This window comes from Lagenorhynchus albirostris, chromosome 1, assembly GCF_949774975.1.
Source record: "Lagenorhynchus albirostris chromosome 1, mLagAlb1.1, whole genome shotgun sequence".
NCBI lineage: Eukaryota > Metazoa > Chordata > Mammalia > Artiodactyla > Delphinidae > Lagenorhynchus > Lagenorhynchus albirostris.
Window position 1 is genome coordinate 161,540,479 of NC_083095.1, and position 21,133 is coordinate 161,561,611.

General features: G+C 44.1%; 1 protein-coding gene across 1 annotated transcript in view; it reads right to left on the reverse strand.

The window, feature by feature from the left end:
* The window catches only part of ADAMTSL3 (ADAMTS like 3), a 373,236-nt gene that overhangs the window by 59,992 nt on the left and 292,111 nt on the right, over positions 1 to 21,133 (reverse strand). Inside the window, 2 exon segments of the mRNA XM_060157437.1 lie at positions 4,929 to 6,000; positions 17,089 to 17,242. Of these exon segments, the coding sequence (XP_060013420.1) occupies positions 4,929 to 6,000; positions 17,089 to 17,242 (1,226 nt within the window).

A 21,133-nucleotide genomic window follows, 5' to 3' on the forward strand; every position in this document is an offset into this window, starting at 1 on the left:
CACGAACCCGTGTCCCCTGCATCGGCAGGCGGACTCTCAACCACTGCGCCACCAGGGAAGCCCATAAACAGCTCTTTTAAATGTTTCATGGTTTTAATTTCTAACATCACTAGATATAACTCATATTACCAAAAGCTCTTCGGGCTTCTCATCATTGTTTTAAGTTTAAAGGGGTCCTAAGACCAAAAGATTTGAGAACTGCTAAGTTAGTTGATCTGGAAGGTTAATTCTACTTCAAAAACTTCATTATACTCTTGTGCTCAGGGTTCCAGGCAAAACAATAAAAAATTAGATTTGTTATATCTTTTCATTCTAAGACATAGCCTAACAATTTAATTTAAAATTTACCTACATTTCTTTTAATGTTTCACATATTAGGTGATGCACAAAAAAACGACGTGATAAAAATAAAACCTGCATTTTTTAAAGTAACTTATGGTTTACAAAACAATTTAACATCTGGTGTTTTGTGTCTCTCAACAATCCCTAGAGGCAGGTAAGGTGCAGCTTGAGCTCTTAAACTCAAATTGAAAGAAAGCAAAAGGTCTATAACCCTATGTGTACAAACAGCAAGATCTGGAGACAGAAAAGAACACAAAAGTGAATTAATATTTCTGTTATCCCGTTATTTTGTGTAAAATGAATGAAATGTGATATTTTTGCACTGATATGGATAACTATCACAATAAAATAAGGTGACTTAATATTGTGTTTTGAACATCTCAGAAAACTTTGATCCTTATCATCTTATTTTTGGATTTTGTGACATGAAAAACTGCGTGATATAGAAAATTACTTCAGATTCTCAATCTTTCTACCAAAGCTATTATTTGTGTGATCTTCAAACATCGCTGGCAGTGTTCAGGAGATAAGGTCCCTGGTTCTGACTGGCCGTGAATTAGTCATGAGATTCTGTTTGTTTTTTTTAACATCTTTACTGGAGTATAATTGCTTTACAATGGTGTGTTAGTTTCTGCTTTATAACAAAGTGAATCAGTTATACATATACATATGTTCCCATATCTCTTCCCTCTTGCATCTCCCTCCCTCCCACCCTCCCTATGCCACCCCTCTAGGTGGTCACAAAGCAGCGAGCTGATCTCCCTGTGCTATGCGGCTGCTTCCCACTAGGTATCTATTTTACGTTTGGTAGTGTATATATGTCCATGCCACTCTCTCACTTTGTCACAGCTTACCCTTCCCCCTCCCCATATCCTCAAGTCCATTCTCTAGTAGGTCTGTGTCTTTATTCCCGTCTTACCCCTAGGTTCTTCATGACATTTTATTTTTCTTAGATTCCATATATATGTGTTAGCATACGGTATTTGTCTTTCTCTTTCTGACTTCACTCTGTATGACAGACTCTAGGTCCATCCACCTCACTACAAATAACTCAATTTTGTTTCTTTTTATGGCTGAGTAATATTCCATTGTATATATGTGCCACATCTTTATCCATTCATCCGATGATGGACACTTAGGTTGCTTCCATCTCCTGGCTATTGTAAATAGAGCTACAGTGAACATTTTGGTACATGACTCTTTTTTTTTTTTTTTTTTTTTTTTGTGGTACACGGGCCTCTCACTGTTGTGGCCTCTCCCATTGCGGAGCACAGGCTCCGGACACGCAGGCTCAGCGGCCATGGCTCACGGGCCCAGCCACTCCGCAGCATATGGGAACTTCCCGGACCGGGGCACGAACCCATGTCCCCTGCATCGGCAGGCGGACTCTCAACCACTGCGCCACCAGGGAAGCCCCATGACTCTTTCTGAATTATGGTTTTCTCAGGGTATATGCCCAGTAGTGGGATTGCTGGGTCACATGGTAGTTCTATTTGTAGTTTTTTAAGGAACCTCCATCCTGTTCTCCATAGTGGCTATACCAATTCACATTCTCACCAGCAGTGCAAGAGTGTTCCCTTTTATCCACACCCTCTCCAGCATTTATTGTTTGTAGATTTTTTGACTATGGCCATTCTGACCGGTGTGAGATGATATTTCATTGTAGTTTTGATCTGCATTTCTCTAATGATTAGTGATGTTGAGCATCCTTCCATGTGTTTGTTGGCAGTCTGTATATCTTCTTTGGAGAAATGTCTCTTTAGGCCTTTTGCCCATTTTTGGATTGGGTTGTTTGTTTTTTTGTTATTGAGCTGCATGAGCTGCTTGTAAATTTTGGAGATTAATCCTTTGTCAGTTGCTTCAATTTGCAAATATTTTCTCCCATTCTGAGAAATGGAAATAAAAACAAAAATAAACAAGTGGGACCTAATGAAACTTAAAAGCTTTTGCACAGCAAAGGAAACCATAAACAAGACCAAAAGACAACCCTCAGAATGGGAGAAAATATTTGCAAAAGAGATTCTGTTTTCCAACGACCTCATCAGAAAAGTATTAACCCCTACCCTGCCAAACTCATGGGGCTGGTGTGAGTTCAAATGAGATACCACATCTCCTAGATATGGAAGATTCTGATTTACAGTTCCTACACAATGTAAGATTACTATAAGTATGCTTTTTTAATGGCCTTATGTTGATTTTATTTTTAAATGTTAAGTGACCTGCAAAGAGAGAGTCTGTACATGCTTAAATTCAATCTTAACGGTATCCAGTCTTGTATCACAGCTATGTGATAATGATTGGGACAGTACGATTTCATTTTGAGAATTCCCATGCACATGTGAAAACCATACCCTGACTTTTTTTTTCATTTAAAAATTCCTTTAGGGGCTTCCCTGGTGGCGCAGTGGTTGAGAGTCCGCCTGCCAATGCAGGGGACACGGGCTCATGCCCCGGTCCAGGAAGATCCCACATGCCGCTGAGCGGCTGGGCCTGTGAGCCATGGCTGCTGAGCCTGCGCGTCCGGAGCCTGTGCTCCGCAACGGGAGAGGCCACAACAGTGAGAGGCCCGTGTACCAGGAAAAAAAAAAAAATTCCTTTAATTGACAGGTGATTGTATGGAATACATAGAGTAGCAATGCATTTTAGAGTATATAATGTAAGTATAAGTAAAATGTATGATAAAAGAGCACATGAGAGGGGGAAAAGGAAGTATAATACTATTAAGATTTTTTTGTTTTGAGACACATTTTATAAATTGAACTGTAATTATCAGGCAATAAAATTCACTAACGTTAAGTGTACAATTTGATTTCTGACACACGTATACATTCGTGTAGCCACCACCACAGCAAGATATATAACATTTCTATAACCTCAGAAAGTTTCCTTTGCTCCCTTGCAGTCAAGTCCCCTCCCCCAAAACCTTAGGACTATGACAACCATTGACCTTCTTTCTATCGCTGTAATTTTGTCTTTGCTACAAGTTCATATAAATGGAATTATTATAAAGTATGTAGTCTTTTATGCTTGGTTTCTTTCACTTAACATAATGGTTTTGATATTCATACATATCGATGTATATATATCCGTAGCTCCTTCCTTATCTATGATGAGCATTTGCCATTTTATGAACATACCGTAATCTGTTTACAAAGCCATCAGGTGATGGACATTTGGCCTATTTCCAGTTTGGGGCTATTATGAATAAGGCTCTTAGAAACATTCAAGTATGCATTTATTTGATATGCTGCTTTCCATCCTTTTACTCTTAACCTATCTGTGTTTTTACATTTGAAGTGCACTTCTTGTTGACAACCTATATTTTAGTTGTTGCTTTGTTATCCTCTGACAATCTCTGGCTTTTAGTTGGAGCTTCTGGATTATTTATATTTCATGTATAATCTTATACTTTACATAATATATACATAAATAGAAGAACACCTTGACAAACTATCAAAAATTATTCAAAAATCCACAAAATAACCAAACAGAACTAAAAATTATATATGTGGTCACTGAAATGGAAAACTAAGTGGGTGGGCTAATATCCACTTAGTTTTTTACAATGCTGAAGAGACAAGCAGCAAACTAGAAAGTAAAAGAGGCAATATGAAAGAGAGGTTAAAACACAGGGAAGATTGAGACAGAGAAATTCTCACATACATTTATTTGGAGTTCTAGAAAGAAAGAAGAAAAAGCTATATTCAAAAAGAAAATGGGGGGCTTCCCTGGTGGCGTAGTGGTTGAGAGTCCGCCTGCCGATGCAGGAGACACGGGTTCGTGCCCCGGTCTGGGAGGATCCCACATGCCGCGGAGCGGTTGGGCCCATGAGCCATGGCCGCTGAGCCTGCGCATCCGGAGCCTGTGCTCCGCAATGGGAGAGGCCACAACATATGTATCCTCAGTACAGAAAGTGCAACAAATTTCAAGCAAGATAAATAAAACAAGACACTCACGTAGATTTACCATCATAAAACTGCAGAGCACCAAAGATAAGAATAAATTTTGAAAGATAAACAGAGAAAAAGAACGTATTACCTACCAATGAATAATAATTACACTGACAACACACTTTTCAGCAACAAAAATGGAAGCCAGAAAACAATCTTATCTATAATAGGCTGAGAAGAAAGTAACTGTTCTCCTCGAACTGGTAGCCACTTAGCCCTCCACTTTAAAATGATGGTGAAGTAAAGACTACTTTGATTTTCTTTCTTTTTATTTTTTTTATACTCCAATATATCTTTATTGGAGTATAATTGCTTCACAATATTGTGTTAGTTTCTGTGGTACACCAAAGTGAATCAGCTATATGTATACATATATCCCCATATCTCCTCCCACCCTCCCTATCCTACCCTTGCAGGTGGTTGCAAAGCACTGAGCTGATCTCCCTGTGCTATGCTGCTGCTTCCCACTAGCTAACTACTTTACATTCCATACCCTAACATTTTTGAGTTTCTTTCCTAAAGAATCCTGTTGGAAACACATTCTTAGAAGGGATTTGAAAATATTTTCAAGAAAGCTGGAAGAAGAAGCATTAAGATGGTATTACAGAGGAAACACTGTATTCTTATTTTACTTACTTTTCAGAGGGTCGTAGCAATGCTCCATCCTTGGTCCACGTATATGTGGCCTCACCGGGGGTAACAAGCTCACACAGTATATTGATGACCTCCGTCCTTCTTGTAATGTAGACTGTATTTCCAATCCTTGAATGTACTGTTTTATTAAAAGAAATCGAGGTGGGCTGGCTTTGCCTCAAGAGAACAGGTCCCTTTGGCTTGAATGTCAGCTTGCCCGAGTTTTTCGAATTTGAGCTTTGGGGCACACTTCCCGTTTCCCCCCTTAGGTGAGCCATGAGAGGCGCCTCTCCCAGGATGCCCCGCCACTGCACGTGTGCAGGCTGCGCCTTCGCTAACTCGGCCACCAGCTGATATATCACCTGGGACGCAAGGTCGTCACTGACCTCTCCAGTCTCCATGAGCTGACTCATGTTCCTTATCAGTTCATCAAACTGGGCGGTATCCATGCTGTAGGCTCCCTGTTTAACTGCGGCTTCAAACTGCTTTCTCTCAAACTCCCAGGAGTTGGCGTTTCCTGCAGAATGGCTGCAGTGGCCCAACAGAGCTCTTAAGAGAGGCTGGTGATGAATTCGGCCATCGTCCAAATAAAGCTCATTTTGGTTACTCCACTTCTGCCTCATCTTATGCCATGTGGCTCCCAAATTATTGGCTTCATTGTGGTCCATCCCAGGATATTCCCTTGTGTGCCCTCTGAGGGCTGGGGGCGCAATGAGCCGGTTGTCAGTGCCAATGAGCTTGAGCACCACTGTCTCTTGGGCAGAGCCTGCGATACACCGGTACATGCCGATGTCGGGGGCTGCCAGGCTGTGGATTTTCAGTGAGCCTGACTTGGTGATGCCAAGTCGTTTGGAGTTCTGCAGACAATGGCCGTCCTTCTCCCACTGGATCAGAGATTTCTGGAATCGTCGCACTGGGCATTTAATAATCACAGATGTGTTGGGCAGCAAATAGGCTCTGCTCCCGACGGTCAGGTTCAGGCGCTTCTCTTCCCTTGTCTGAATGTAGACTCTCTGGACACCAAGGATCTGAGGACCCTGCTTGCCAAGGTTGGTCTTCATCTCTGGTTGCATTTCTGTAGGAAAAAAAAAAGAAAGAAAAGAAAACACAAACATCGCAATAATGAAAACTTTTTGACTGTAATCTTCCAAGGCTGGCACAAGTCAACAAATTCTTTTTTCCTCTTTTAAAACATTTGAGAACTAAAACATGAGTAATTATATATATATTATACATCCTTAGATGGGGGTAAATTTCACAACTATCTGGTACTTTAGCAGCAAAGAATGCACGTTTGAATGAATTGCACGGAAGCATGTAAATTATTTTACAAAGCTCTGGTTTGGGGAGGCATGAGGTTAAGTGGTTAAATGTTTCCATCAGTAAGGGGATGTCTGATATGTGGGGCCTCCACCACCTAGGGGAGGAGGCCCCTGAGAATCTAGTATGGCTTGGCCAGGGGTACCCCAAATCTGAGGGAGGCAGTGACTGGGGAGATAAGTGAATGCGTTTGAAGGATCTGAAAAGGAGGATGAAGCCGGCCAATTGCAGCATATAACCCAAGCGGGTCAGCTCAACTAGCTTGGGGGCCTAAAGCAGCAAGTGATCAAAGAAGAAAAGGTAGGACAGGCACTTGGAAGCCAGATGAATCTGAGTTTGGATCTTAGCGCCATTTGCACAAGTCATTTAACCTCTCTGAGCCTCAGTTTTCTCACTCATAAAATGTGGGTAATGTTAGCACCTTCGTTAGAGGAATGTGACAGGTTAGAGCATTTATATCAAGTGCACAGCACATTAGCGGGCACTTAAAAGCTCTCATATATGACTATTGTCAGCGGACAAAGGCAGGTCCAGCCAGCAAACAACAGGGCAAGCTGAGACGGATCAAGGGTCGGCTGACTCTTGCTTGTTCCTGGGCACTGGCTGCAGTTAATGGGCTAAGGCCAAAGAGGACACTCCTCAGATCCCATCCCCCAAGAGCAGGGGCTCTGTCCACCTGCGGGAAGGAAGGCCTCAATGCGTCCCAGGGCGATTCTGAAGTGAGTAGGGGGGCTTGATGCAGGTGGGAGACTGATTCCTCTTGGAAGATGTACTTAGGTCCATGGGCAGATGGTGGAGTGTGGGCTAGAGGGCCTGGAAGGAGGAAGTGACAGAAGAGAGACTGGATCCACGGAAATGGCACTGTGGAATTCAGGTCATGAGACGGGGTGGGGGGAGGGTGGGAATCAGAAGCTTGGAGGACCCCGGTTACGGCTCCTCCTGGTTGGAGCACTGGCAGGGATACGCCGGGAGGAGAACCAGATTAAGAGTCTGCTTAGACGGACTTCTCAGGCCCTGGGCACGAACTAGAGTGTGCTCACCAGTACCCTGGTTTGCCAGAACAACTCCTGGACTCCTCTCAGGTGGCTCACGATCCCTTTAGAGTCTGCCTGCCTGCTGGGGTGTGGTGGTGCCCGTACGTTCAGAAAAGCAACAGGGTTGGGTTCATAACAACAGGGCTGTGGTAGAGAATGTTCTAAGTGAGGGACAGGCATAATGAGTTTGCATGCAAATTCCACAGAGATGCAATTAATAGGCCAGGCCCCTTGTCCACGGTTCTGCCCATGAATGCTCCCCTCGGCTCATCTCTAAGGGGAGCGGGGTGGCCTGCCGTGCATACACCTTTCCCTAGTGGGACGCAGACCCTTCACAGAGGGTGTCAAGCTCCCCTCAGCCAGTTAAGGCATACAGGTGTTCTTTCGGTTGGCAGCATAGAGTTTTGGACTTACCGCTGTTCAACAATGATCAAAAGCAGAAGGAGGATTCCTGGTAAATTGACGGTTCATCTATTATTATAGGCAGAGGTGCTACGCCAAATACTTAACCATCTGCATGGTGAGGGAGCAGTCAAGCAGAGCAGTTGGCAGCTGTAGCACTGCACCAGGTCTTTGCAGTGTTCCCTCTCCCAACATTGTTACACTACGAGGAAGTCAGACGGCTCCTGGCAGGAGGGTCCCAGCAGCTGGGAGACAGTCGTGGGGTTCAGGCAGAGGCTACTTACTAACCATTTGGGAAGTATTTCCCTACTTTAACAACCAGTTACAACTCTGGTGTGTAGCGTTTCAATATCAACTCTGACTAGGCAGTGGCTCTCAAACTTTGCTGCACATTCAAAACACCTGCTATTATTGTTTTTTAATCTCAATACTCTGGGTCCCACCTCCAGAAATTCTGACTTATGGGGAACAGCCTGGGCATCAGACTTTTTAAAAGCTCCCCAGGTGACTGAAATGGGTAGCAAAGGTTGAGCACCACTGCCCCGGAGCGTCCCATTGCATGAACTCAAAGGCAATCTGATGGGATGCTACTGGTGAAGAGCGAAGGGAAAATCAGAAAGAGCATCTGTGTCTTCTGTGTGAACCCTGCCAAAGTCTTTACAACTTGCGGTGTCCTCTGTAAGGAGGAGGCAGGAGGATTTCTTTGTGGTCTCACCATCAGGAACTCTTATACTTTCCTCTGAGTAATTAGTCCATTTCCTACCCGATAAACACTGAACCGTGTAATCGACCAGGTTGCCTTTTCCAAGATAGTTATGTTATCAAGTTTAGAGCTAAATTTGTGCCCACACATAACAGAAGTGCAAAATTCAATACATAATCCTATATTAGCCTTGTTTGTTTTCCTCTTTTATTACTCACTGGTTTCTAATTTTACTTATCTGGTTGCATTTTATGAATACTTAGCAGTAGCCTATTGTCACAATGCACGGTATGTATGTATGTCTACACACATACATATCCATTATATCTACATATATGTGTTTATATGCACCTATAAAGACCTCTTTTTATTATCATTTAAAAGGATTCAGTTGAACACCCTGTCTGGTCATTAATCCCTCAGTGGCGGACAACGGGAAAGATAAATGTGCACGTGGATGGCTTTGAAACCTGTTCTTCAAAATCAGAGTTTAAGCTGGGTCAAAGTCAGACTTTTGAACTCAGGCAACTGAGAGAGAGGTGTGGAGACAGACTCTGAGGGCTGCTACAGGTGAGGCCATAGCTTGAACGTTCCTGCTCTCACTGGGAAGGTGCAGAAGCCCACATGGGGGATGCAGCACATGCCTGGCTCGACGCTTCAGGCTGGAGATGAGCTGAGGCTGGTATAAGCCCACACAGCATCCTGTGTGGAGATGGGTTCTAATTGCCATGGAGCTGGTTTCTAATTGCCATGGAGAAGGGTTCTAATTACATTCAGGTCCACTGGTAGCCAGATGTCCCTCAGCTGAGCTTGGGGCTTAAAGCAGATGGGACCTGACTCCTTCCAAAGCAGGCTGGGGAGTCTGCAGGTGACAGGCAGTGTTCAGCCTTGGTAAAGGACCTGCCCATGGCGGGGTGAGCCACACGAGCAGCCCAGCCGCTCCCTCTGGCTGCATGCCCTTCTGCTGGAAGGCAGGCCCTGTGGCCCCAGCCCCATTCCCAACCAGGCCTGTTTAGCAATTCCTCGCGCTGGGTATGCAGCAGTTCAGTTAGCATGTATGCCCGGGGAGGGGTCTGGGATCAGGCTCTGCCAGGTCCCACGGCGTGGGCCAGTCCCTCTCTTGGGACTCCAGTGAGTTCCTCTGGAGCAGTGCCTGGACGTGGACTCATCAGACACAGTTCTTGGGGAAGAAACTGGTTGGTTTCGGGTGACTCCCTCCTCCTGCATCTGAATATGCCCCCAAACTGCCACACTGGACGAGCCTGATGAGACAGAGAGTGGCCAGGCAGCGATGGCATCCCTCCTGGAGGGCCTGCGGGCAGTGCGAGGGTACCCACCCATCCCTCCACTCTCCCACTGTGCTGGATATGAGAAATGCCACATCTTCTGGCGTTTCTAGAAAACGAAGAGATCTTTCTTCTGGAGGTCCTCCTTCTGGCCTCAGGGTCAGCCTGCCCTCCCCAGTAAAGGCCAGCTCTGGTGCCCGAGGCTGTTTAGCACAATTGCCTGCTCGTGTCCAGCCCTCATTCCAGTTGTGTCCCCGCCACGATGCTAAGTCTTGGCGCCATGCCAGGTTTCTGCCCCAAGCCGTCTGTGCTGGATGTTTCCACTTGGTCTCACCATCACTTGACTCCTGCCGCTCCCGAATGGGCTCTGGCTGCAAAGCAGCCTCTAAGCCTTCCTATTACCCTGTGGAACCCAGGCCCCTCAGAACCCAGCCCTGGATGGGGCTGCTTGGTTGGTGCTGGCCCGCACTGCTCCCACTGGCATGGAGGATCGCACAAGCCCCTCTGGAGCTCTATCAAGAACCCGGGCAGCTTTTTTTCAGATTCTCTTTAGGGTAGAAACACAGGTAGCTGAGAGGAGGCTACAAGGGATGCTATAGGCGGGACTGGTTAAATGGGCTGTGAAGCCCCATGAAGATTACACAGTAAGTGTCTCATCAGGCTGAAGGGATGGCTTCCACACTTGGTTCTCATGCACTTTTCAACCGAGGGTAGATGAGCTTCTGCTCACAGCACCGCACTAAAAGTTCTCAGGGAAAGGCCACCAATGGTCCCCTAGTGACAAATACAATGTCCCTTCAGTATTCGTACTTGACCCTTCCAGGACACATGGCGCCCATAATCACTCAGTTCATGGAAAAGTCTCGCCTCCCCGCCATCTTTTTCAACCCTTCTTCTGGTCCTTTCCCACCACTGTTCGTTGCCAGCATGCTGCTGGCTGGCGCTACCACCCCTCAGGTGTCAGTGCTTGGCCACTTCCTCCCTTTCTCTTCTTGCTCTAAACTTTTCTTTGGATGATCTTGTAGTTGTAACTAACAACTCTAGTTTGATGGCTCCCAAGTTGATCCGTCTAACCTAGACCTTTCTCTAGAGCACAAGATCTAATAGTCCACTGCTGACTGGAAATCTCTTCCTGCTACTTCAAGTTTAAAATATTGTAACCAAAACACTTTATCTCTGCCTCCCTAACCCATCCCAACAGTCCTCCTCTTCCTATATGCCCTAAGTTAATGGCTTCATCTTCTACCAACCTCCTCCGGGCAGATTCTAGAGTCACCTCGATTTTTCCCTGTCCACTGGCATGCTGGCCATTCCTCTCACAGACTCACAGGTCGGTGAGACTGTTACTATCCATTCCCAACTCTGCATTCAATGATGCCATGTCGGCAGCCAGAAACCAACCATGACGGGAGTATCTACACCACAGAAATCAGCAAAGGTAACAAATGACAGCAACTTCTCCCTCCTCGCCACCCACCTTGCCCCAGAGCTGCTTGTTAAACACTGACAAGCACACCACTGTCCTTTTCGCTCCCAACTCTAGCCAGCCATCAGGTACTTAGATGGGACATCTGAAACACTGTTAGAATGTAGCCTCACTGCTTCTATGCTCATACTCTCTCACCTAGAGATCGTCATATCCCCTTGACTAGACTCCCTGCCTGCACTCTCATATTTTTCCAATATATCCGTATATGAAGCACTATTGACAATAGCCAGGACACGGAAGCAACCTAAAGGTCCATCAATAGAGGAATGGATAAGGAAGATGTGGCACATACATACGATGGGATATTACTCAGCCATAAAAAGAAACAAAATTGAGTTATTTGTAGTGAGGTGGATGGACCTAGAGCCTGTCGTACAGAGTGAAGCAAGTCAGAAAGAGAGAGACAAATACCGTACAATATCGCTTACATGTGGAATCTAGAAAAATGATGCAGACGCACTTACTTGCAAAGCAGAGACACAGATGTAGAGAACAAACCAGTGGGGGAAGGGATACCAGTGGGGGAAGGGAGGCTGTGATGAATTGAGAAACAGGGACTGACACATATACACTACTGTGTATAAAACAGATATAATAAGAACCTGCTGTATAGCACAGGGAACTCTACTCAATGCTCTGTGGTGACCTAAATGGGAAGGAAATCCAAAAAAGAGGGGATATATGTATATGTATAGCTGATTCACTTTGCTGTACAGTAGAAACTAACACAACATTGTAAAGCAACTATACTCCAATAAAAATTAATGTAAAAACTATATCTAGACAGCTGTCTGAGTAAATAAACCAAAATAAAATCTGACTATGTCACTTCCTTCTTTGATAAAATCTAAACTCCTCATTACGGGGCTCAAGACGCTCTACAGCTCACCTCGCAAGCTTTCCCTTTCACCATAACCCACCTTCAACCTCAGTTCTAATCCTATGGAATTGCCTGCAGTTTCCCCAAACACATCACTCCATTTGTCATACCCCACTTTTGCCGACACTGTTCTCTTTTCCCAGATTCTCCTGTGTCCCGTGTGGATCTGATTAATGGACGCAGCTTTCAGAATTCTGCTCAAAGCTTCCTCCTTTTTGAAACTCTTCCTCACATCCCCCAGCTGCAGTGAGCACTTCTGCATCCTTTTATGATACCATTGGCACTTTATTCTCCTTATTTGTTTATATATGTCTCTCTCCTACTAGACTATGAGTTCTTAGAGACAAGAGAAGGGATCCTTTTCATTTTGTATCATAACATCTAAAACACAGTAGCACTTGATGAATGAGTCCTGAAAGAATTAATAAGGAAATGCTATCCTCTGACACTGAAAACAATATATGCCCAGGCAGAGAGATCATCTCTGTCCTTGGGGCACAGCACAGTGTCTGGTACATGTAAACAAGAGTAAACAGTAAGAGTAAACAGTAAGAGAAAACTCTTACTGTTTATTGAATGAATAACGAATGACTGAGCAAAAGATAAAATAAATGTATGCTGTTGGATGCTGCAGGAGGTGACACAAGCCCAAGAGGGGTGCTGGCGAGCGAGCCCTGTGCCTGTCTGGGTTTCCAAGGGCTACAGCTATGTCAGGCAGGCAGGGGTGGGTGTTACTGGAATCTGAGAAGGCATAGAGGAAGAGTAGAAGCTCTCTATAATGAGAGCTGAAGAGGCAGACGCTGGGCTGGTACGAGGAGGAAGACCAAGCGCTGGAGAGAAGCGAGTGGGTTTGAGATAACCTGGGAAGGGGATGAGGCATATGTTTCTTGACATTTTTATCATATAGTACATGCCCGGGTGCCTCCCTTCCCTCAAAAAAAATTTTTTTTTGGCCGCACCATGTGGCATGTGGGATCTTAGTTTTCCGACCCGGGATCAAACCCGCGCCCCCTGCAGTGGAAGCGTGGTCTTACCACCGGACCGCCAGGGAAGTCCTCCAACTATTCTGATGTCAGTACTTGGGTGAAAAATAAGAATTCTTCACCAAGACTTGGGAACCTTTAAAACCAGGAGCCATAATTGAAAGAAGTCTAAACTCAAACACTATATTCCTATTATCTTTTGTTTTCTTTAGATCCCTGATTGGAAGCCAAGACAGGTAGGCTTTTAATAGCAATCTGAGGAAGATCCAAGCCTGACATATTTGAAAAGCATGTCTTTGGGTACAACTCACTATGATAAGTGCTTTGGGGGCCTACATGGAAAAACTGTCCAGAGCTATCTAGCTACCCCATATAAACTTATACCCTAGTAAGCCAGAAGACACAATACTAGTTACTCTGTTACATTTTATCCTATCTTAAAGCTATAATAGGAATTAAAGTGGTAATGACATTAAAAATAACTAATACTTTTGAGCCTATAGTATGTGCCCGGCACTGTTTCTAAGCACTTTCTAGGCATTAATTCTCAAAACAATTCTATGAGGTAGGTACAACTACTATTCTCATTTTATAGATAAAACACTGACGGGGCTTCCCTGGTGGCGCGGTGGTTGGGAGTCCGCCTGCCGATGCAGGGGGCGCGGGTTCGTGCCCCGGTCCGGGAAGATCCCACATGCCGCGGAGCGGCTGGGCCCGTGAGCCATGGCCGCTGGGCCTGCGCATCCGGAGCCTGTGCTCCGTGGCGGGAGAGGCCACAACGGTGAGAGGCCCGCGTACTGCAATAAATAAATAAATAAATAAAAATAAAAAAACACTGAGACTCACAGAGATTAAACAACCTGCCCAATGTCACATGATGAGATACTGATAGAAATGAGATTTGAACTCAAGTTGGCTTAACCACATTGTCATATTACTTTTCAGAGATTAAGTGCAACTGAGAAAGATTACTGGGAAAGGCAGTGTTTGTACTGGTCCTTCAAGAAAGGGAAGAATGTCAGTTGCTAGATATGGCGGAGGGAAGAATTTAAGCAAGGGGTAAAAGCTGGAGGTGGGAGAATGCAGGGAAGGTCTGGGGAGAAGCAGGGAGGGGGACTGTATGGTGCACCACTGGCCTCTAGGGGGAGCTCAAGACATCTTGCCCCCCAACCCCCTCCACCCCACTGCACATTAAAAGGGTCAAAACAGGGAGCAAGAAGATTCTCTCCTCCACAGAGGATGGGTTTTACTTAAACTCAAGGCACTGATTAGGACACATTTCTAGAAGTGGAGCCTTGACAGGGAATAAAGATCACAGCATAGCTGGGCTTGATCTTTCTTGTCTTCACACCTCTTCCATAACTGAGGGATTAGGTCTATAAAGAAGACCATACTTTTCCAGTCTGGTGAGCAAAGGGGGTGAATGTGACATGAAGGCGAGACGACAGTCAGAACAGAGGAATAAAAGATGAGTTTATCCACAGAGAAATGGGAACCTGGGGCCAGTAGAGAGGTTACAAAATAGCTGCTGTGATGAATTTCTTGGGAATTCTTAGGAATAGGAAAAACACCCACACATTATTGCCCAGGTAAATCAGATAGCATGAATATGAAGTATGTCTAATCAGGATGGTGGTATTATTTTCTTCAGCAAACCCCAGTAGCTCAGGTCAGGGAACTAAAGAACAAGCAAATAAAAATCACCTAAAAGGTGATGTCATCCTAATCGCTTTGAGACATGACATTATGGATTCTTTTAAAGGAGATTTCACGAAGTACCTAAGCCTGCGTGTGATCTGCAGTGGTAGGTCAGAAAGTATGTATGACAAGAGATGTTCGGTTTATATCTAGAAAGATGGAATTCTGCTTGAACTGACGTGGTGAAATGCATTGATTTTGTACACTGTTAAAAATATTACGTATGCACATTTGTTAAATACGCACACAAACCGATCTTTGTATCATGTTTGTTCTTTGCGTTATTTTGGTTAAAATATAAAAGAGGTTTCTTAGGTTTTAAAATCGTGTGGATGTGATAAATTACCATGCTTTATTACCTGAAACAGTCAGCTCTGTGAAATAGGAGCCCTACTCAGCTGTTACCTGACCTGTGATACAAGATAAAATCATTAGTTCCTTTACATCCCTTTGTTCTCTCAACTTATCTTGTGTGTTATCATTTATATACATGGTTGTAATTAAAGTTAAAAATGATGACACCGTAAAAAAAGATCACCTAAAAGGTAACCCACCAGGGTTGAAGGTGAGCAGGGTGATGGAGGTGGTGGGTTAAGGAAGGGCATAGTGATCCGACTCTAGAATCGGTTAAGTGAGTGATGAGGAAATGCCAGCCAAGAGGAGTGGTTTCTAGTGCAAGAGCAGGAAGTTTGGGGACAACAGGGAAGGAAGAACCAGAGGTCACAATGAAGCATTAACTAAACAAGCAGGGGCCAGGTGGGGAACGGCAGAAGAGCAGGAAGCTATTTCAGTACCAAGACATGAGGAAGTCTAGGGTGTCACCCTGCCAAGGGGATGGCTGTCAGTGAAACTGACCATGTTGGGAGACTGGGATATCAGGGTGTGAGAAAGTCATCCGCATGGTTGCTGGCTGTCCTAGGTGTTGGCAGATGTTAGAGAGAAAGAATGGACCTGGTGGTGGTGTGTCCTGGCGAAAGGTAGAAAGGATGCTGGAGGTCGGCACACGATGCATTTGAAGGTGGGATGAGGGCGGTGTACGTGCTAAGTGTGTGATGACAGGGAAAATGATGCAGAGGCAGGAGGGGTAGGGAGAATGGGTCTGTGCCAAGCTCATCCCATTGGCTCTGATACGGTGGTGGGGGAAAGAGGATGCCACAGGAGCGTGCAGAGGGAGAAGCCAAATTTATGCAAGCCAGGGCCATTGATCCAAGGTGATGGCATCAGGCCAGGCTACGGCTGAAGTGGAGGCCCAGCTCGGGGTGACTTGGCTGTGCTGGGAGAATGCATTCCTGTCTCTTGTCTGCTTCCATGACCTACATGTTGGCAAGCTAGAGAATGAGACAGGGTCAAGGGGAAATATGACTTTTTTCCCTGCTTTTTTTTCCTCCCTAAAACATCCTTTTACTCTGCTTTCTACCGTATGCCGTAACAATTTACAATTTCATCTTCTACCATATTGCATGTCCTAATAACCACGATGTATCCCCACGTTATTCTGTTATTATTTTAGAGGAAGCTGCCGGAATTTAATCTTACTCTCCTCTAAGACAGTTTACGGTCCAGCCACGTTGCTATGCAACCACCCACAATTAATAAAAATCAGATAGGTAAGCAGCTTGAAGCAGGACACTGCGCCACACGCCACAGACGTTCTTGAATTCCAGGATACGATAAAACTTGGGGATCTCGAATCTTTGGAATCTCAAGATTTTGAAAACTTGTTCTCAAAGAGTTTCCGGGGAAAAAGGAAGAATGTTGTCTATGAATCACCACAGAGAGGTGGCTAAGAGCGTGGGCTCAGGAATCAGACAGATTTGTGGTCAAAGAGGCCAAGAGGCCCAACTGGCAGCTACAGATCCTTGGCCAAATCTCGGACCTTCTCTACGTCTTGGATTCCTCATCTCTCAATGGGGATAATACCTGGCTCACAATGTTGCCGGGGACTAAATAAGACAACGCAATAATGCCCGCAAGGAACTCCACAGAGTAAGTGCTCAATAAACGCCATGAATACTATGACATTTTTTAAAGTTACTATCATTTTTCTTACTTGGTAAGTTTCTTCAGGAAAGTTGCTGGTAAACTTAGTATATATACATGCATATACGTACATACATTTATGTACGTATATGTACGTATATACACAGGATGCATTTGTTAAGCGGATGGATATTTCTTCAAACTGACTTTTCTTACAGCTGTATCTTGGTCTTCAATATTATACCATTTGCCGCTTATAACAATCCTGAATTCTGCTTGATTTGCTTTACCTACAGATTAGAAACGTGTTGCTCTATGGAAGATGAAGCCACTCGGGGAGAGGAACAGAATCAGCATATCTGGTGAAGCGTGGACTTTCCATACTTACTCCTGCACACAGGCATTCGGCAAGATCTCGCAAGAGGGGGCCCAGGAAGATGTCTGCACACGGTCTCACTGAGGGGGACACGCCGGCCTTTGGCCGTCAGCCTTTGGCATACCTGCTGTCTCCGCTGGGTTCCAACACCACAACTGACAGAACACTGTAATGAGAATTGGGCGACAGAGTCAAACGGAGTGTGAGCAGAAACATCCCCTGCAGCAACAGCGACGTCTCCTACGGTGAAACAGGAGGGGTGTTATGTATGGGTGCACCAATAAGTAAGCACTTCCTAGGCTTGAATATCTTTTAGGAGACGGAGATTCTCCCTCACCCCACCACTCCCCATCGCTCCCCTCCCCTCCCCTCCCCTCCCCTCTGCCTTTTCTTTTCTCTCTTCCCTTCTTCCCTCCCTTCCTTCCTTCCTTCCTCCTTACTTTCTTCTTTCTTTCTTTCTGAGATAGTAACTAATTTCTAGTGATTTATTATCGTGCGGTTTTATGGTCTTGTAATTGATGTCTAATTTATTTTTTAGATGTCTAATTTATTTTATTTTTTAGATATTTATTAATATAGTAGGATGACTTTGCTTTTTAAAAAATGACATAATATAGACAATAATATGGTATTAACTTTGTATGGTGAATAGAATTATTGTGGTGATCTTTTCGTAACGTATACAAACATTGAATCACTATGTTGCACACCTGAAACGAATATATTATATGCCAATTATAGTTCACTAAAAAAAAATCTAAAAATGACATACACCCATGATCAAGAATTCAAGGAGTAGAAAAGTATAAAAGGGAAGTTTTTGTTTTAAAAAACACCCAAACTGCTCTACGTAAGAGAACATTAATATTTGATAATCACTGTGTCTATAACATTGATATTTGGTAGTCATAATCATATGTGTACATGCAATTTTAATTTAAAATTTTACTGCAATTTTATTAGGTATATTAGAAAAAAATAAACTAAAATAAGATTAAAAGAGTTGCTGAATGGCGGATTTTTTTCCACTGTCAAGTGATTAATTCCCAAAAGAACTCTCCGAAGTTAAGAAAGAAGATGAAAGAAACCAACAAGAGATTTGGGTAGTTATTTTTACTGACACATTTTGACTTAACGAGAGTATCTGGTAAGCACATTTACATTTCCTCTCACCCCTCTCTCCTGTGCAACATTCAATTTGTTTTTGTTAAATTATTTAGCTAACGTCAAGATTTTCTGATATTTACGTTCTGTTCTGAGATGCAATTGCTGGTTGATTACTCTCAATTCTGTGCTTAAATGAATTTACGATTCATCTTCCATCTTTTTTCACCAGCATCTGTGCCTTCCTGGATTTTTTATTTTTAGTCTTTTTTTTTTTTTTTTTTTTGCGGTTCGCGGGCCTCTCACTGTTGTGGCCTGTGGCCTCTCCCGTTGTGGAGCACAGGCTCCGGACGCGCAGGCTCAGCGGCCATGGCTCACGGGCCCAGCCGCTCCGCGGCATGTGGGATCCTCCCAGACCGGGGCACGAACCCGTGTCCCCTGCATCGGCAGGCGGACTCTCAACCACTGCGCCACCAGGGAAGCCCCTATTTTTAGTCATCTTGATGCTTCATCATGGCCCTGCAAGTTTTTCGAGACGGGCTCATGGGTACATATGCTCTGACTGCCTCTCTTGCCTTTCCACATGAAGAACAAACAAGATGAAGAGAAAATATCTGGGTCATACTTCCTTTCCTTTTGAATTGTGCAGACACTGCTTCACTGTCTTCTTGCATCTAATGCTACTGTGAAGGTGTAGGAGGCCAAGCAGGGAATTTTTGTTGTTTATTTGTTTGCCTTTTATGCTCAGAGGCCTTTGGCTCCTTTCTTTACCAGTGAAGTTCAGCACATAAGCAGGCTATGTCTCAGTGGGTCATACTTTAGTGGCACGTGGTATACCATTATGACTTGCAAATTAAAGCTTTTATTAAAGGAAACTAATTCCCCTTAATTATCTCTGAATATTTTTCTGTTCCATTTGTTTTGTTCTTCTCACAAATACCAATCACACTTATGTCTAATCTCCTCTCTCTGCCTTTCCATATCCATCATTGCCTCTAAAAACCCATTTTACATCTTACTCTTTTTCATATCATTTTATATGAGTTATTCCAGCTTGTACACCATAGCTCTCTGTTTCCAGTCGTTTTAATTACTTTTTGTTGCTTGTAAAGTAACTTTTACGTCTGCTGTCTAAAGTTCTTCTTTTCACTTTTTTTCCCTGACTATTCCAAGTTGTCTTTTCATCTCCTTCTGTTGACTCATAATCTCTTTCTGAACTCAAACCTCATTTTAAAGCCACTTTCCCCCCAGACATCATGACTATAATTTCCTTGGGAATATGGAGCCTGTTTTTCAGAACTTTTCTCTGGGTAATACCTTTGTGATACTATGCTGTTCATGTGACTCTTGCCTCCTGTTCCTTTCCCCACACCTTAACTTCTTTCTTCCCCTTCAATTTTTTTCCCCCAGTTTTGATGCATAGTTTTTATGCCGGAGCTTTTTTTTTTTTTTACATCTTTATTGGAGTATAATTGCTTTACAATGGTGTGTTAGTTTCTGCTTTATAACAAAGTGAATCAGTTATACATATACATATGTTCCCATAGCTCCTCCCTCTTGCCGGAGCTTTTTAAATGCAGCTGGCTGTTTGGGAATACCACGCGTTTGGGGAACGAGCTAGGGCATTTCCATAAATTGGCTGTCTTCAACAGTCTGTCACCGAATTTTTATTTCCTTTGCCCATATATCTCTTCAGATGTTGGCATTGGAAGGGTCGGTGTGACTCAGGGAACAGCCTCTTAAGTAACTTGTTCACTGTGTAATCATCCAGCGATTGCTGCCCTCCTTCCTCCACACCACTCCATTTCTGCAGCCTTCCTTGGCTGGGAGGCCTAAACATGTGGCTTCTCCTGCAGCTCCATCTCCCCCATGGCTCTGCAGGGACAATCACGGTGTTTTCAGGGACAGCGCATGGTCCCCCATCTAGTGTCCGTAATCAAAGAACCATTGCGTAGGCCTTTCAGGACCATCACACTTACTCCTAGGGAAATCTATATCCTGCTCGTGCCTGAGGAAATCTTTGTCATCCCTCAGCCTTCCCTCCCTCATTTTGGTCCAGATTTTATGGTCTTTGGCAGGTGTATCTCATAATTCATAGTTTGGGTTTGTGGCCATTTCATTGTTCATTAAAGACAGGATGTTCCTGCTCTTTCATCCTCTTTGTGGGTATTTTGTTGGGTTTCACAGAAGGGGAATGGAATTTTTTTTAAATGCCTTTATTGTCCTCTTTAACAGAAAGCCCTAATTATTAATAGTTTTTCAGGGCTTCCCTGGTGGTGCAGTGGTTGAGAGTCCGCCTGCCGATGCAGGGGACACGGGTTCGTGCCCCGGTCCGGGAAGATCCCACATGCCGCGGAGCGCCTGGGCCCATGAGCCATGGCCGCTGAGCCTGTGCGTCCAGAGCCTGTGCTCCGCAACGGGAGAGGCCGCAGCAGTGAGAGGCCCGCGTACCGCTTAAAAAAATAAAAAAAAAAAAAGTTTTCCAGTACAGAGGGAAGCTTTTTGTAAGCTTTTGAACAAATAATTAAAAATTACCATTTAGCAACTTATGATGTATTTTTTTAACACATCAAATCATCATCTAGGAGTTTTCCATAGAATATAAAAACAGTAGTTACATAATTGCCAATCACCACTCATAAGCCATTTCTCATGATCAGTATTTGACTTTTTCTCCCCATTATGAATGGGAAGACCATTTGTAAACCCCTCTTCTGGATGGAGGTCTCACGTGACCTTGTATCTGCTAAGTTCAAGGTTAGCGTGCCATTAGAGAAGGTTCACAGCTGAGACAGCAGAGATGACAGGACCAGTGCCATTAATTATGACTCGCAAAACAGCAACTTTATGCCAAAGCTTCTATGATTTATTCCATAGAAATATGTAGATTCCTCTGGAAGAGCTCATGGGAACAACATACCCTGAGTTCTTGTAACTTTGGAACTATTTGTCT